Genomic DNA, 18,492 nt, shown 5'->3' with positions numbered 1-18,492 from the left:
GTAATACTGCCCATACTATTTGTTAATACAATGTCTTCATAAATAGTAGTATGTTAATAGTATTGGAAATATGGTTTAGATCTTGGCTAAGAAATGAAGATGCTGTTTATTTTTAATGGGATGATCCTTACACTGTCAATTAACACACTAAACATCTGATACGGTTTTATGTACAGTATACAACCTAAAATATTATCTCGACTTTAAAATTTCGACTTTTTATATCACAATTATGATTTACAAAAGCGTTATTTTTCTTATGTAGCGGAAATGGGCTTCCATAATATGGCGCAAGATATAAATCATTTAATATTCCTTCATAAACCACTAGAAAACGTAAATCTAACGTTTCAGTCACCCTCACAAACTCCAGAAAAGCTACAAAAATCCCGCCTACCTCAAATGCGCCCAACGCGAGCACGACTTCAACGCCCCAAGTTCCAGTTCCAACATCCAATCACGATACGGTTACATTTAATACGTCTGAAATTGACGCGTTCGCAAGCCAATGAGCGCGCGCGTTCTTCAGGAGGCTGGATTTCCGGGCGGTAGTATAAACTGAGGCCTGGCGCGTGCGGTTTTGAGACAGCGGCTCTTGTTCATACATATTCCTTACGTACCGTCTCCTACAGGTAATGAAGAATTATTTCTTAATTAAGTATACCAGGTTTTACCTCATTGATTTATTTATTATATATGTACCTCAGTGTGTTGTATTTATCAGGAAAGTTTAATAGGAGTTCAAAGCGTTATGTCATTGGCGCGTTAGCTGCGCGTGCTAACAACAGCGCACGAGAGAGAGAGAGGTAGAGCGCGCGTGTTTATTTTTCGTTTTTAAAATCTATTTAAGTATTTCGCGGCGTCAGTGCTGGTAAGCCGTGTAACCCATACGCTCGTGTGGGAGTTTTAATTTATATTTTAAGCGTCTCCGTCATTCATAACGTTCACTATACGTCGGTCTATTGTCCGTCGCGAGTTTGCGACGAAACGTTTGTTACAGTTCTGCACCTAGACTAGTTTCTCTGTTGAACCGTCATTGCGTTGAATACCGCATATAATTTCATCTGATTCCGTACAAAACGTATATGAAACGTTTATTACACGAACCTTTACGGCCTACAGTTTCTATTGGCTGTTTGCAAAGCCAACCCAACCCCCCAGGCGCGCGCACACATGCACGTCTGAATGGCTTTTTCATTGGCCAAGCGTTTAGTTCAAAGTGTTGAACATTTGTTTTAGCATTTGGTAACAGTCCTATTATTAAGTTGTGAAAACATTATTTTTGAACGTTTAAAACCTCCAGTTGTGTACATTTGTGACTCTTGAAGTGCATCAGTAGTGATCAGGCTGGTTTCTGGGTTTGTTTACATGGTTTCTGTCCTATGTGGGTTTCAGTGGGCTTTATTTATGAAGATGTCGACTTAGTAGTGACTTTCTCAATGGTTCTCGCTCCTTTTGAACCATGAAAGTGTGAATCTGGTGAAGGTGTGATTCATTTGCTCTGCTGCTTTTATAATCGGTCTTCTCATTACTTTTGTCTCCAGAATGGCTGAGAATGACGTTGAAAACGAGCTGCTGGATTATGAAGAGGACGAGGAGCCTCAAGGAGCCCCAGAGAGTGTTGCTCCAGTGGGCAAGAAGGAGGTGAAGGGCTCGTACGTGTCCATCCACAGCTCTGGCTTCAGAGACTTCCTGCTCAAACCGGAGCTGCTGAGGGCCATCGTGGACTGCGGTTTTGAGCACCCGTCTGAAGGTGAGAGACATGAGATGCTGGTTCTGCTGATACCGCTGTATATGTTGAGATTAGTCTGGAGAGTAAAAGTCATGTTTGTGTTTTTAGTGCAGCACGAGTGCATCCCGCAGGCCATCCTCGGCATGGATATCCTGTGTCAGGCCAAGTCCGGTATGGGAAAGACAGCCGTGTTTGTGCTCGCTACACTACAGCAGATCGAGCCGGTGGACGGACAGGTTAGTGTGACTTTTGTTTATTGATGAAACTGTTAGGGCTGAGAGGTACTTTACTCAGGGGATTCCCAAACTTGTGTTTGTGAGCTGATGAAACATTAACTTAATTGTAATGCAAAAAAAAAGTTAATAAAGAAACTTTGTAATTTTTATCATTCATATCAAATTTAGATGACATGAGATAGCTTTGAATGTACACCTGTTACATAATTAAATTGGTTGCCTGAATGTCAAGTGACCATTAACCGACATTAGAGAACTGTGAACATGTAAATGTTAAATTATTGAAATATCAATGTGAACTTTAAATAAATGTCTATTTTAAACTGTTAATTAACATTTAAAGTGTTTTGTTTTGTTTATCTGCATCTGATGTGCGTAAGTTATTGAAATTGTTAAATCAATAAAATCAAAATGAATTATTTTGAAATAAAATGATCAACTTACTAAAATGAACTTAAAACACTAAAAGATGAACTTTTGTTTCTGTATGTCATGTGACCAATAACCAATGTCAGAACCATAAATGTGATTTGTGGTGGTAAATAATTGAAATGAATAGGCCTATTTTAAAACTAACTTTTAAAAAATGTTTTTGTTTACCTGCATCTCATGTGTGTTAGTGTTAATTGAAATATTAGTTAAATTGATGTAAAATTAAAAAAAAAAATGATTTTGAAATAAAATTATCAAAATAAAACTTACTAAAATGAACTTAAAACACTAAAAGATGAACTTTTGTTTGTCACATGACCATTAATCAATTTCAGAACCATGAACATGATTTGTGGTGTTAAATAATAGAAATTAAATCATAATGTGAAGTTAATGAATAACTTTTAATTTATTTTAGTAAGGTTTTTTTTTTTTAAATCTGCATTTTATGTGACCATTAACCTAAAGAACTGTCAGAGTTTATTGGTGTTAAGTTATTTAAATATTAAATCATAATGTAAAATTTAAATTGAATAAATCATCATTAAATTTTAGTAAATTCTTTTTAACTGCCTGTCTCATCCAACAGAGAAATGTCACCCTGATTTGTGGTATTAAATTCTTTAGATATTCATTTTATTTTTACACTATGATTGAATAGTCATTTTAAAATAACCCTTACTAAAAAAAAAAGAGCATTTTAATTGATGTCAGTTAATGGTCATGTGATCTGCAGATACACAGAACCGTGAACATGCAAGTGTTAAGTTATTGAAATATTGAATGAATCTTACTTTAAGTGAATGTTTTATTTCAAAGTTGTTTGGCAGCTTTTCATAACTGTTCAGCACAGTTATTAACATGTTACAGATCTGTAAAACTGCAATATTCAAAACTCAAGACTGTGGAAGGTTAGTTTGACCCTGATCCTGACTGTTCCTGTGATTCAGGTGTCGGTGCTGGTCATGTGTCACACGCGTGAGCTGGCCTTTCAGATCAGTAAGGAGTATGAGCGCTTCTCCAAGTACATGCCCACGGTCAAGGTGGCAGTGTTCTTCGGCGGCATGTCTATCAAGAAGGACGAGGATGTCCTGAAGAAGAGCTGCCCTCACATTGTGGTGGGGACACCGGGCCGAATCCTCGCCCTGGTCCGCAACAAAACCCTCAACCTGAAGAATGTCAAGCACTTTGTCCTGGACGAGTGTGATAAGATGCTGGAGCAGCTGGGTGAGCATCTGAATGAAGTTTGCTTGATGTTCGTTTGTCAAGCCGAGCCTGTGATGATTAAAATGACGTGTTTCTCTGTCAGATATGAGGCGTGACGTTCAGGACATCTTCAGACTGACACCTCATGAGAAGCAGTGCATGATGTTCAGCGCCACCCTCAGCAAAGAGATCCGTCCCGTCTGCCGCAAGTTCATGCAGGACGTGAGTACCGTCTGTTCATTTTAAAGGGGACACATCATAAAAATCTGACTTTTTTTTCATGTTTAAGTGCTATAATTGGGTCCCCATTTTGAAAATTGAGTCTCTTGGGTGCAGTGGAAGTTTTATTTTATATATATATATATATATATATATATATATATATATATATATATATATATATATTATATATATATAAAATGTGTGATGTCAGGCTGTAATTGTACATCTATTAATCTTTGATCATTAAGACTAATGCATGAAGAAGAGTGTCCAGTCTGAAGGTTTGGGGTTTGTTTTCAGCCGATGGAGGTGTTTGTGGACGATGAGACGAAACTGACCCTTCACGGTCTGCAGCAGTACTACTGCAAACTGAAGGACAGCGAGAAGAACCGCAAACTCTTCGACCTGCTCGACGTCCTGGAGTTCAACCAGGTGAGAGTTTGGCTTAATGCTCATTTGAGTCTTCACATTTTGTCCAAAGTGACCAAGGAATGTACAACAAGCAAAAACTGAAGATGACATGATCAAACTTGACCCCATTTACTCCAGTTTTGCTGCATTTCTGGTTTAGGAAGTTTTTTGTTTTTGTCCATCTAAATGCATTGACTTTCCCTGCCTCTGCATTTGTCTTTATATTATGGTTTCTGTCAGAAATGCTTGAGCTCATTGACATTTCATGTTCTTGAGGGTAATTCTGTGTTCTTCCTGCAGGTGGTGATCTTCGTGAAGTCTGTTCAGCGTTGTGTGGCTCTTTCACAGTTACTGGTGGAGCAGAACTTCCCCGCCATCGCCATCCACAGAGGAATGGCACAGGAAGAAAGGTGTGTGTGTGTGCTTCACTGGTTATTGACACATGAAACCAGAGATTCACAAATGTTTGTCAGCCCAAAACCCTTTAATCACTAATTGTTCTTTCAGTTTAACAGTATTAGCATGGCATGTTCACAGTTCTCTGATGTTGATAAATGGTCATGTAACTTTTTTTTTTAAATAATTAAATTAATTTAATTTAGTTTATATTTTTCTTTTATTTAATCTTAGTTTGTGGGTTATAATATAATTTTAAAACATTTTAGTTTTTATTCTGTGTATTTGTGTGTTTTTTTTTTTTTTTTTTTTTTTTTTTTTTTTTTGTGGGTTACAATGTACTGTATTTAATCTTGTGACATTGACAAGTTACGTTTACCTCATGTAGACTGAACAGGACTACTTTTTGTATTTTTAAATGTAACACAAAAGGTAAGTGACATTTGTAGAATATTTACAGTAGCATCTATATAAATTGTTTTCATGCCAAATTATCAAATGTCCATGGTTAGAGTTCACAGATCCTCATTTTAATAGTTTCAGCCAACAAATAACAAGTACAATCTCTAGTATAGTTCAATGGCAAAAATAAACATTTTCATTCATGGCAAACTGTTTTTTAGGACCATAAATTGTATATATTTTTTTTAATGTATTTTAATTTAGCTTTATGAACTTATGGACCCCAGTTTTGTGAAACCTTTGTTTTCATCCCTGAAAGACACAACACATGTGATTAGACTCCTCTGTTTAATTGCTTGCTACGTCTCTTTATATAAGTATTACATACTCGCTATGATTATGAAATCAGCATTTACCCTCAAGCTTTTTCTTTCAGCAACAATTCCTGTAATAATTCCTCATACGTTTGTGATCGGCCCTCCTTCAGTGTAGTTAATGGATGTTGCAATGACTTTGTCTCCTTATGTTCTTTATGAGCTCCAAAAATTTAACCATTTTCTTACAGCTTGTAAAAGCGAGGGTCTGCTGAGACACTTCAAGCACTGGATGTTTTAATGCTTTTGTTTGAATCTTTCCTCGCAGGTTGTCTCGGTATCAGCAGTTCAAAGACTTTCAGAGGAGGATCCTAGTGGCCACAAATCTGTTCGGTCGAGGGATGGACATCGAGAGGGTCAACATCGTCTTCAACTACGACATGCCAGAGGACTCAGACACGTACCTCCACAGGGTATGAATGCAGCCGTGTGCATGAATGTTTCAGAGCTCTGAAGGGTCGCGTCTCACACTGTCCCGTCCCATTCTCAGGTGGCTCGTGCTGGTCGCTTCGGCACCAAGGGTTTGGCCATCACATTTGTGTCAGATGAAACGGATGCCAAAATCCTGAATGATGTGCAGGACCGGTTTGAGGTCAATGTGGCTGAGTTACCTGAGGAGATTGACATTTCCACTTACAGTGAGTCTTCGGTCTTGTGCATTTTGAGCATGAAGGAATGAACCCTGATTAAAATCTGCTTCCAAATTTAATGCAACATGAGCGCTGTGATGAATTAATAACCGTAATATTGGTGGACACTGTGGTTGGTAAAGCAAGACTAATTAATTGGATAGTCTGAGTTATTGGTGGTGTTGGTTTTCCAGAATATGAGTCATCAGTGGATTGGTCAAATTTAAGTGTTAAACTAGACCAAAAATCAAACCATTATCCCAGGTTTATCGTCTTTCACAATCCCCCCCCAAACTCTCATAAATACAGTGACTGGTTGAAAGAATACGGTGTCTCTTGCATTTTAAGTGACGTTTATCTCTTTCTTTGTACAGTTGAACAGTCCAGATGAAGGTCTTGATGTTTCTAGAACCGCGGCAGGACGACGAACCTCCGTTTTTAAAGCCTCCTTTTTACCTCAAACCCGCAATTGTTTTTACCGCTTCTCTCGGAGGATCGGGGGAGATGTCTGTTTTGATTTTGTCATAAAATCATGTTTTTGTTTTGGGTTTTAATGAAATTAAAACTTTTTATATACTACACCTTGGCTGGCTGTGTTTGTCTTCTGAAACGTATCATTTTGAAAGTGGTTATTGGGTTTCCAAATTGCTTTGTTTCTAGTAATGCTTTGCTCTGAAATTTTTCATCTGGATGTTGTGAAACTTGCAGGCCAGTGTCATAACCTCCATTTTATTTGAGGTTAACTGATTGTTTTACTCCTGTTGTGTCTGGGTCATGTCAACCCAAAATAAAAACAATTGTTTTGCAAAGAAAATGAACCTTTCTTATTTCCAAAGTCATCTTTGTAAAAACTGTCCTAACAGGAGGATTTGAAAGTCAAATCATGATTGTTGTTTAACATCTAAGCAACATTCAATTAAAGCTATTATGCAACCTAACAAACTATATGTTCTGCAATATAATAGAACAAATGATCACACACCTGCAGTAAGTTTTTACAAGCCAGTTTATTTGATACATGGTGAGTGGTTGTCCTCTGTCTTTAGAGGTAAAACACAAGTGAGATGAACATCCTAAAGCAAACCTGAACCAAACCCAGACAAGTCTTGTTTTTAATAGTATCAAAGTGTGCAGCATGATGGATGTATTTATGAAGCATTTAATAAAATGTTGGCTACTCGGTGTCATTTGATTAAAACTCAGACTGTTTAAAAGGATGTACAAAAATGTTTTAAAAAAGGATACAAACATCAGTTAAAATTAAATCAGACTGCATGATGCGGTTTGTAATCGTTTTACAATTTTCACTTAGACGATAAAACGTTAAAATCGACGTAACTGCTAAACTACCATATGATGCATCCGAGAAATTAGCTAGCTAACGTTAGTTGCGTCTGGTCGCACCTCCGTCATTTGAACCGCGTTGATTCAACAATATTTCTGTGGGTTAACGCGGCGAATTTACGTGATCAACTGAACCTTACGCGAAATCTGCAGAGAAATATTTCGCCCTCACGCGAAATTCCCGAACGCATAGATTCCTGACTGGATTTCGCCCGCGAAAATTCGCTGAACGGTAAATGTTACCGCACCTTAATAACTTATGCTAATTAATTGATCGATTCGAGAAGGCAGTTAGTCAAACACGAAACAACAGAAAGCCGTTCAATTTAATCACTTTACATGCAGTATATTGATGTACTCCCAGTTCATAACGAATACGATATCGGACGTGTAAAATGTAAAAAATGTAGTTTTACTTAATTGAGGTATGATTGGGAAACATAACTTAGCAAAAAATATCACAATCATTCTATGATAACATGGCTTCTCACTTTCAGAAGTTTGGCTATTTGTGTCTCAAAGCCTGTTCAAACCCTTGTTCTTCAGGGCAGATGGCACGACGTCACCTCCGTCAGTTCATGTACCAATGCCAGGCAAAAATAGAGACCGCTGCATCATAAAACACACCGACAACAGTGCCGTTTGCCATCACGTGGTAGATTAAAGACCAGACTAGAGCAGCATTTGAGAGAACCGTCCCACCCATTACTTTCAAATTACATGTTTACATCAGATGCTGGTGTTTTAAACATATTTTTATTGCAAACCAGAGGGTTACTGGGTTTCTTTCTGCCCCCATAGAAGAGGATTGTAATTAGCCGGGAGCAGAGGAGCCGACGTTTTGACGCCAGGGAGCTGCGGCGCTTGGCAGATATCCCTCGGTGAGTTGATGGAGTCATGCGCTCACAAAATGGCTCAGCGTTGAGTCCACAAGCAGCTGAGCCAAAGCTTACAACGACTTCCCATTGAGTTTCCCTTGTATTTGCCGGCTGTTCTTTGAACGTCAAGGCAAAGCAATCACTACAAAAGAAGTAAAGACCAGCCCTTATGAAGCTGAGAGTCTGTCCCACCATGTTTAAGTGTCTAATCTCGTCTTGTTTTTTTTTTCTCTCCAAACCTGCTTAAAGTCTAGATTGTGCAGGTGCCCCATAATGCATCACTGTTCATGATGAGGACCAAAAAATCCATTTGTATATATTCACGACTGGGACAAGTCCCGTCCTGGATCCTCACGGAAAGCGCATCTACTCTAAGGCTCTTGGTACAAGGGATCGGAAACCAAAACGTCCCTTTTTTCCATGTGGATTTGCGTTATAATGAGGCCTTGGCCTGGCGTCTACACTTCGAAACGCTACTCTATTGGATGGGGAAGGACACGGGGGCAGGTCTTCAGAGGAACCCTTAATCAATGAACTTGTGCATGTCACCGTACAGCCAGTGCTGAGGTGGGAGCGCTGCATCATTCAGGTGGCCACATTCGTCGTTGCACTTGCAGGACTGCACGAACATGACGGCCCGCTCAAAGCGCTCACCATCTGGACAGGCGAAGAGCACGGGGGCCGTTCGTGTGCGACGGGGAGAGCAGCATCTCCCATCCAGACACATCCCGCAGTAGTTGGGTCGATAGAGACGCGTGCTGCGGCAGCCGGCGTAGCGCAGACGCAGAGGTTCGGGAGACTTCTGCGTACGAGAGCACTTCCTCCCCTTCTGTTGGACAAACACAAGGCAGTTACAGTCACATCTGCACTGGAAAACAAGCATGCAGCAATGACTTCAGTGGGTTAAGACAATGCAGAGTCACGAGGAAACGTCAGATTAGCAGCGTGCACCGTATTTTTGAAACACTAAGAGCCTGTCCCAATACCCACACTTGTGGTCTTTGCACTTGACCACTTATTTACTTACATGACGTACGTCCGGAGTTTGGCCAAAGTGGCCGTGAAGATTGCAAGTGTTTTAAGACTTTTGTTTACTCAATGGGGCACACTTAATCACTGCCTGATTGTGGTGCTTCTTTTGGAACAACCAAATTATATGTAACATCTAATTAATTTAACTTTCACTGGAAAGTTTTCCTAGACATGATGTGAAATCGAGGCACTTAAGTTCCTGATCGTGATGAATGACTGGATACACTCAGTCTCAGAGACCGCTCCAAAGTGCTATTAGAGATATAGTGTGAATTTAGTGTGCATTAAAGGATTAGTTCACTTCAGAATTAAAATTTCCTGATAATTTATTCACCCCCATGTCACCCAAGATGTTTATGTCTTTCTTTCTTCAGTCGAAAAGAAATTAAGGTTTTTGAGGAAAACATTCCAGGATTTTTCTCCATATAGTGGACTTCAACAGCTACCAATGGGTTGAAGGTCCAAACTGCAGTTTCAGTGCAGCTTCAAAGAGCTCTACACGATCCCAGCTGAGGAATAAGGGTCTTAACTACCGAAACAATCGGCCATTTTCTAAAAAATAAAATAAAAATTTATATGCTTTTTAACCACAAATGCTCATCTTGCACCAAGCATTATGTAATCACGTTGGAAAGCTCACTCGTGACGTAGGCAGACTTCACAATTGTCTGACATTGTTGTTTTACCTTTTTTTGTAAAGCCCGTTTGACTAAAGGCTGATTTATACTTCTGCGTCGGACCTACGCCTAGCCTCTGCGGTGTAGCCTCTGCGCCTATAGGCTACGCGTCGGTTTTCATTTATACTTCTGCGTCGTTGTCCACGTAGACATGCAATTACAAATGCAGGGAGAGGTTCTAACTCCCGTGTAGAATTGACATATTGTTATATCCTACAACGTAGCTACAGTGTAGTTTCGACGCAGAGGTATAAATCAGCCTTTGCACGTTTGCTTTGTAAACACTTGCTCGGTATTTCCGCCTGTACTTCCTCGTGATCTTTCCAACATGATTTAGTAATTCGTGGCGCATTGCAGAGCTAGTGCAAGATGAGCATTTGTGGTTAAAAAGTATATACATTTTTATTTTTTTTTAGAAAATGACTGATTGTTTCGCTAGATAAGACCCTTATTTCTCATCTGGGATCGTGTAGAGCACTTTGAAGCTGCATTGAAACTACAATTTGGACCATTAAAGTCTATATGAAGAAAAATCCTGGAAAGTTTTCTTTAAGAACCTTAATTTCTCTTTGACTGAAGAAAGAAAGACATAAACATGGTTGTGGTTGACATGGGGGTGAGTAAATTATCAGGAAATTTTAATTCTGAAGTGAACTAATCCTTTAGGTGCACTGCACTTTGGCATTTTTCAGACCTGGGACAGTCTTGCGCACTTATGCCGCCTTCACGTGTTATCGGAAATGTCCTACTTCCCACTTCTGAAGTCGTGATTATGAGCTTGCATTCAAATTCTTTATTGTCGGAAAGAACAGGAATCGTGTAGGACACCAGGTTTATTCTTACCGATTTATTGGGAAAATCTTATTAAAGCCAAATCGCCCCATTCATTGACAACCATACAAACATTGACAGTGCTGTCTAGATAGTCGGCTTGCTTACAATTCTGGAATTTCGGTCAAATATAGGCTATTTTTCCGCTGTGTATAAAACATACAATACGCTTCAAACGATTATTCATAAATGTTAATATGCACTACTTTAACGACAAGACAAGGTGATGTAGCTGTTGTGGAAAAAACTAAAAAAAAAAAACTAATAAAGCATACCAGTCACAGCAAGTTTAAATTTATTGGCATGCCCAGTTTGGGAACTTGGGTATCAAGTTTTTCCCAGAGATTCCCAGACTGGTAAATACGACTTGCAAGGACGTTCATGTCCAATATTTTACTAGGAAACTCGTATTTACAATAATTCTGATAGCACATGAAGGCAACATTCCTTCCTGTTGCGTAAAACGTGAAAAAGCATCTAGTGCAGAAAGACAAAATACACTTTTGTAGATGAAAACAAGTCCTAAAAATGTTGCTTCTTTAGTCGGTTTATTTACTTTAGTGCTAAAGTACTGCTAATGTGACTCTTGCTGTATTTTGCTTCCTTCTAATACCTTATACCTAATAATATTCAAAGACAAGCATGGTTTTAAAAACAATCCTCCAAAATAATTGTGGAGAAACATTTTGCTTACCCACTGGAAAAATTGCAAGAGCAACACTTCCATTGTGAGACTGTGCAAGTTACGAAAATACAATAACTAGAAAAAGAGTTATTACTACTGCAGGGGCAACTAAAATCAAGATGGTAAACAACAGTTGGGCTTCCTTTTTTACTTTAAGCTGATGTTTATGATTTTGGTCTTCTCCCGCAAGAAAGAGCCAAAGGCCAAAAAATGATTGCATGGGATTTTTGGATTTCATTTAATTAATGTTTTCAGTTGGTTAGTACAAGTTTGGTGCTGCTGTAGGTGGCGGACCAAGATACACTGCAAAAAATGAATTTCTTCCTCAGTATTATTCTCTCTTTTCTTTCATTAAACAACTTATGTAATTTTGCATCTCAAGTAATTGTATCTTAATTTAAGAATGTTTAGATATTTGTACTGGAAAACAAGACAAATATTGCAGTGTAAACATGTTGTTCAGAAGCTGATTGGTGTTTTTGTAAAGCTTTAAAGATTTTTAAAGCTATTTATGCAGAGATATAATGGTCTATTTAGCAGGATCATGTGGTAAATCTGCAGATAATTTCTGAGATCTTTACCTTTATAGGCACAGCCACAGAACTACATGGGCGAATGTTGCAGAGTCTGGTTTCCTTCAGCAGTTTGCACTGAGCGTTCTCATTGGTGACCCGAGACGACACACCCATCCCGCAGCTGCGCGAACAAGGTGTCCAGCTTGTCGTCTGAGCGACACATTGCCGTCCGGCTTGCTTCCACACTAGGGAGAGTGAGAGAGACAGGGTAAGTTAGTACACAGGCACCATTCACCCAACAGGGAACACTGACGCACAGAGAAAGTGATTACGGAGCATGTGTGGGGCTGGTTCACAAGGATCTACTGGAAAAGAAGCGGCAGGCTGCTAAACACAAGCACTCACACAGAAGTAAACAGCCACAGCTCACATTGGGACTGATTGTTAATTGAACCGAAACCCAAAGGGGGGCGTTCACACAGGACACATTCTTGCACTTTGCTGCAATAATTGTTGGTTTATGTAAACATATGCTAAACAGAGGTCTTTGACGGCAGCAATGCATCTCATACCCTGAGCCAGGGTTATTATATTGAAATAAAATATATAAAAAACTTAATTCATTTCAGTTAGTTGCCAACATTCTTTATCTGCATTTAAATAACTAAAATACTAAAATAACACCAATAAAATAAATAATAAAATAAAACTAAAACTGAAATAAGAAATAATAAAAACTATATAGACATGTTTAAAAAAACTCTAACTTAAAAAAAAAAAAAAAAAAAAAACTATTATAGAGAAGAAGCCACAGCAATGCATCTCACACCCTGAGCCAGGGTTATTATATTGAAATAAAATTATATATATATAATATTTTTTAATATAAAAAAGAACATTTTTCATTTTTTTTTTTTAGATTAAATTGATGTAATAAAATAAAACCAATAATAATAATATAAATAAAATAAAAATAAAACTGAAATAAGAAATATTAAAAACTATATAGACATATTTAAAAAAAAACAATAACTAATAAAAATGTAAACATAAAAAATAAAAAAAACACTTTAAATAAAATTAAAATGAAACAGAAAATGAAAAAACAAAAGTTTTAAAAAAAACTATAGTAAAAATTTTAACCAATAGAATTCATGATACTTGATTAATCACAGTTCATTAAAAAGTTTTTGTTGTACAATTTTTTTTTGAAATGTCTAAAAATGCATGAGGCATTTTCTAATTAAATTTAGACTAATTCGCAAAAAATTCCAGAAGATAAATCTGAACACTGGATAAAGCCAGATTTAAAGTTCTTGTTTTATTTCATTGACATATTAGAGTTAAAGGTTTTTACAGAAGGGATTTTGAATTTCTGTTTTTATCAATCCATAAATCAGAAAATACTGTCAACCAACAGAAGAAAATACATTTTTACCATGTTTTAGGAATAAAATGTTATACAAATCAGTGCGAATCATAAACCCCTCAGTAAAAATCTTCAGAATACAGATAGGAATAAAACTGTAAGTTTAGGTGTGTGTAAGTGATGCTGAACTGGAGGAAAAAACTCACAGGCTTTAAAGATATGTACTGAAATTGACACAAATAGATAAAGTGTATGAAAATAAACATTTAAATGTGTGTTTTGGATGTTTTCTTTCCACTAGTCTAAAAAGAAGACAAGTTATGGAAGCAAAATAGCCCAAAATCACAAAATTGAGCAGTGCATGAAAAAACAAAACAAAACAAAAAAACGTTTTTTTTTCTGTAGTGTTTTGTCTTAACAATTTTGCCTCTTAAATATGCCTACATTTACATGCTGATCCACACTGTTTTATGCTGGTTTGGTGCAAGTCTAGCATGATTCTGATATGTGAATGGTCTGACCAAGGAATCTAGTGCAAGTTACAAAACTTGGGGACACCGAACAGAACAGCGCCCTCACCTGGCAGGTGTTTTCGACTGCGTGGTTTGTCCCACTTTTGCTCCACCTCTGTGAGCTCATTGCTCAGGGAGTCTTTGGGCTTGTAGGGGTATGGCTTCGGTCGGGGCTTCTTGAAGGTGTGCAGGTCAGGGAACAGGTAGGGAGGCGGCTGCGGGCGTCTGAACACAGGCGGCAGGACAGAGGACCCATCGTGACAGTCCACACTGAGGCAGCACTGGCCGGGGATTTTAACCAGCCGAGGTGCGGGACAGGATGGCGATGCCAGGGGAATGTCTGTGGGGCAAAGGGGGACGCAGCCCACTGCCCCATCGATACAGGTGCACTGGTGTTTGCAGCCTGCTCGGAAGTTTTCTCCATTTAGATACATCCGGCCGTTATATTCACAAGAGCGACCTTCCAGTTTAGCTGTAAGACAGGGAAGGCAGGAGCAGAGCTCAACAGTAGGGTCCTGGAAATTACTATTACATTCAGTCTCTCCCCCCCAAAAAAGAGAAGTTTAAGTATTGCTCATTGTTAGTTCTAATGTAGTTAAAGGGTTAGTTCACCCAAAAACGATAATTTACTCATGGGATAAATTTTTGTTAGCTTGGGTCAGTTTTTTTGTGTTGTTTTCCAGTAAAAATATCTAAACACCCTTTAGATAAACTGGCATTTGTTTTGACCTCCTTCAGGGTGTTCAAGCTTGAATGATTTGCATTTAATTATTATCCAGAAAGAAGACAGTGACAGTAAGGGGTTAAACAGAGATTGACACTCTATCCTTTGCTTTTATGAGAGAGGCTCTATGTTTAGGGCCGAGTGGAATTTTGACTTGTTTACAATGTCGTTGAGCGTCAGATAGTCTTTGGGTGTGCTGAGACGCCCCCTAAAACCCCCCTTTAGTCCAACTCAAATAACTTCCTTAATATAGCAACTAGCCCAGTGCACAAAATATCCTCTGTATGTGAGGAAATGAATGTGCATGTCTTAATAAAGATAAAACCTGAAGCCGAGGGCAAGCAAACTACACCAGTCCTCTATGTAACATAAGTTAGAATTAAATTATTCAAAAATTAGTCATTAAATTTATTACTCATGATAATTATTCAAAGGTTCAGACATTATGTGAATGCATTCACACCGTTGAATAAATATAAACATTTTTCAATTTTTCATTTTGTGTGTGTGTGTGTGTGTTTGTGTTTGTGAATGTGTGTGTATTTATACTATATATACATACACACACACACACACACACATATATTATGTAAACAAACTTTTTTGTTGCGATTAATCACGATTAATCGATTTGACAGAACTAATATAGATAGATAGATGATAGTGAAAATGTATTTAAAATGTATAAAATTTTTAAACAGTTTAGTATTAGTATTAGTTATATCAGTATTAGTTTGAATTAGCATATATTGTGATTTATTTAAATGTATAAAATGTATGATTTTTAAAGACCCCAAAATTCAACAATGGAGTTGTGTTGTTTTGTTGACTCACCCCGGCAGATACCGTGGATACTGGCCACATCGTTGCCATAGTTACACTCCAGGCCCTTGTGATGGTCGCAGGGTCTGTCGTCATGGCAGTTGTCGTTCAGCTGGGCGGCACAAACCTTACAGCAGCCGCATTTGTCGGGCACCGCACTGACACCCGGTGGGCACACGAGCCGCTCCACCGGACACTTGCAGACCTTAGGACACCTCGCCCCAACCTGCAGACGGGACACAGACAGACAGTGAGTTCAGTTTGAGTTCATTGCAACTGAATATGGCCACATACATCTAATGATCGGTTCTTACCACTTTAGTAAAAAATATATGAATATAATTGTGGTTAATCTGAATAAAATGCATCAGGATGGCTGACCGATAGAAATGAAATCACCTCTCGTACAGTTAAGATGTCTGTTCATTTAAATGTAGAAAATGTTTGATTTCTTGTAAATTTGCATTGTCACAATGTATGATAATGCAAATTGAATTAATTTTATAAAAAAACAATTTTGTATAAATTTAAATTAATTTGCATAAGCTTATGCTGTGTTAAAATTAATTTAAATATATAAAATGTATGATTTTAATGCTAAAGCTAATGAAAATGTATTTAAATGAGTGCTGTCAAATCGATTAATCGCATCTACATAAGTTTATATTTACATCTTAGATGCGAATAATTGCTATTAATCGATTTGACAGCACTAATTTAAGTGTATAATTTATTTGCATAGGATATATTGTGATAGAAACATTTATTCAAATATATATTTTTTACATTTAAATTAATTTTCATTTAAAATGTATGACTTACACATTACACTAATGAAAATGTATTTAAACTAGTGCTGTCAAATCGATTAATTGTAATCGCATCTAACATAAAAGTTTGTAAATTATATATATATACACATATACATTTACACTTTTATATTAGATGCGAATAATCACGATTAATCGATTTGACAGCACTAATTTAAATGTATAATTTATTTGCATTAGCATATATTGAGAACATTTATTTAAATATATAATATAATTACATTTAGAATTTACATTTATAAATAATACATTTGTGTTATTTACATTAGCATATTTAAAATGTATTATTTTATATATTGAAATATTCTAATGGAAATTTATTTAAATGTGTTTGCATTAGCATATATTGATATAAAAACTGAAATATATAATATATTTTTAACACATTTAAATACATTTTCATTAGCATATTTAAATTGCATGATTTTATACATTTACATATGCTAATGAAAGTGAATTTAAATGTATAATTAATATGCATTAGAATACACTGTGAAATGGCTGACAGCTAGAAATTAGATCCCCTCTCATAAAGTGAAGATGAATCGGGTTCGAAAGAGTGTTTCCCTGCCCGGGATCAACGTCATTCCGAAGGGTTTTTCCATTGAAGCCAATTTCCATTGGATCACTTCCTAAAGCGCTGCACCTGTTTCCCCGGCATCCCAATGGCTCTATGAAATACCCAGCCGAGTCCTCTGAGAACGCCCGCCACGCCTGGCATCTTAAAACCAGAGGAGATGAGCTCTTGAGTCACTCAGGACCCATATGTGGAGCTGAGATCAAAGCATAAGTCGGGCCCCTCCCGGTCGGGGCCAGTTCTGGACTGCGGGGTTAATGGAGCGGGATGTGAGGCTAGATTGTTGTGCTCAAGGTTATTTTGAGCCTGTGCTCATCTATTTCTGATCCACAGGAGCCATGAGGATGGCCCGACTCTCTCAGGTGTGCAGATCGCCCGTGAGTCTCATTAAGAAGGCCAGAACTTCTGAGCGGCTCCTGGTGTCATCGTGCTGCTTTCATACTCGATAAAGAGAATAAGATGTGTACAGGCAACAGCCCCAGCCTCAAAAACACAAGACTAGACTAATCCAAGTCAAAATGTTTACTAATTATAATGAATCACAGACTGTGTCTTGTGTGGGACATTTAAACTGCATTTATTTTGCACTAAAATGGGCTAAAGAAGTAAAACAACAACAAGGGAACTAAAAAAAAAAACTATATAAAAATAAATATTATAAAATAAAACATAATATTAAAATAAAATTATAATTATTATTATATTATACCAGCATTATTGTGTGAATATATATATATATATATATATATATATATATATATATATACACACTTACAATATATGACAATGCAAAAATGTAATGAGTTTTCATTAAAAAACATACATTTTATCAATTTAATTTTTTTGTTTACATTACACTATTGTGACTTACCGACGTGCAGATGATCAGTACAAACACCAACAGAGACATTAAATCCCTCATCTTCTCAATAAACCATTCAATGTCCACGGATGATGTTTTAGTGAAACTGTAAACGCAATAAAACAGTTCAACTCTCACAGACAAGCGTTAATAATCCAGACAGGCGCGTTTATTCCAGCACGATACAGTGAGTCGGCGCAGATTCGAGCACAGAAGTTTCTAACACTTGTTTTCATACTGCAGCGAGTCTTTATACGGCTGTGCTGTGATTTCATCCGCAGTCCCGCCCTCTCGGCCAATCAGAACGCGACTGTGCGGATAGGCTTCTGAAGGGGCGTGGCTTAGCCATCCAGGCGGAGTTCTGCGAGCTGGGGGGCGTGGCCAGCGATGAATGCAGTCATTCATAAAAACTACTCCATTCCAGAGAAGAGCTGCTGTCTGCTGTTTATTGACTTAAGTTTTAATAAAAATATTATGGATGCTTTAAAGTCTCTTTCACACGCACAGCTCTGTCCGCTGTGTGCTTTGTGCAGGGCAAGATAAATATACTCAGCTGTGTGATGTTTGCTGCGTTAATAGAGCAGATTTCCTGCATGAAAAGACTGATGGAGAGATGGATCAGATGAATCAAACACAGTCACAGCGAAGCCTGCTGATTCATCACATTATTTCCACATACTCTTCCTCACTTTCAGTTTTATCCATTTTCAATTTGAATTTAAACATACTTTATTGGCATGATTGTGTTTACATACAATATTGCCAAAACGTTATGCACAAAACAAGTCATGACA

The 18,492-nt window shown here is 37.6% G+C and overlaps 2 protein-coding genes across 2 annotated transcripts; one reads left to right on the top strand and one right to left on the bottom strand.

The window, feature by feature from the left end:
- The first annotated feature begins 464 nt into the window (after positions 1-464).
- Positions 465-6,619, top strand: ddx39ab (DEAD (Asp-Glu-Ala-Asp) box polypeptide 39Ab). The gene is made up of 10 exons (XM_051887626.1): positions 465-632; positions 1,545-1,753; positions 1,841-1,968; positions 3,351-3,627; positions 3,710-3,828; positions 4,129-4,260; positions 4,540-4,649; positions 5,680-5,824; positions 5,902-6,049; positions 6,415-6,619. Exons 2-10 carry the CDS (start codon positions 1,546-1,548, stop codon positions 6,429-6,431), a joined length of 1,284 nt encoding a protein of 427 aa, XP_051743586.1. The 5' UTR covers positions 465-632; position 1,545; the 3' UTR covers positions 6,432-6,619.
- Positions 6,620-7,028: 409 nt separating this feature from the next.
- On the bottom strand, positions 7,029-17,931 carry si:ch211-106h11.3 (CCN family member 1). Its single transcript, XM_051887627.1, has 5 exons — positions 17,708-17,931; positions 15,442-15,655; positions 13,951-14,355; positions 12,069-12,247; positions 7,029-9,091 (listed from the first exon to the last, which is right to left on the bottom strand). The coding sequence occupies exons 1-5, from the start codon at positions 17,756-17,758 to the stop codon at positions 8,786-8,788; spliced, it is 1,155 nt and encodes a 384-aa protein (XP_051743587.1). The 5' UTR covers positions 17,759-17,931; the 3' UTR covers positions 7,029-8,785.
- Between the last annotated feature and the right edge of the window lie 561 nt (positions 17,932-18,492).

Source organism: Ctenopharyngodon idella, chromosome 3, assembly GCF_019924925.1.
Source record: "Ctenopharyngodon idella isolate HZGC_01 chromosome 3, HZGC01, whole genome shotgun sequence".
Lineage (NCBI taxonomy): Eukaryota > Metazoa > Chordata > Actinopteri > Cypriniformes > Xenocyprididae > Ctenopharyngodon > Ctenopharyngodon idella.
The sequence above is the reverse complement of the archived record's forward strand: the minus strand, read 5'-3'. Positions and strand labels throughout refer to the sequence as shown.

Coding starts and splice junctions, on each gene's coding strand:
- ddx39ab (XM_051887626.1), top strand. CDS start 1,546: ATGGCTGAGAATGACGTTGAAAACGAGCTGCTGGATTATGAAGAGGAC. Junction 3,628..3,709: donor TAAGATGCTGGAGCAGCTGG/GTGAGCATCTGA, acceptor TTTCTCTGTCAG/ATATGAGGCGTGACGTTCAG. Junction 4,261..4,539: donor ACGTCCTGGAGTTCAACCAG/GTGAGAGTTTGG, acceptor TTCTTCCTGCAG/GTGGTGATCTTCGTGAAGTC.
- si:ch211-106h11.3 (XM_051887627.1), bottom strand. CDS start 17,758: ATGAGGGATTTAATGTCTCTGTTGGTGTTTGTACTGATCATCTGCACG. Junction 15,656..17,707: donor TACTGATCATCTGCACGTCG/GTAAGTCACAAT, acceptor TCCCGTCTGCAG/GTTGGGGCGAGGTGTCCTAA. Junction 12,248..13,950: donor CAGTCGAAAACACCTGCCAG/GTGAGGGCGCTG, acceptor CACTCTCCCTAG/TGTGGAAGCAAGCCGGACGG.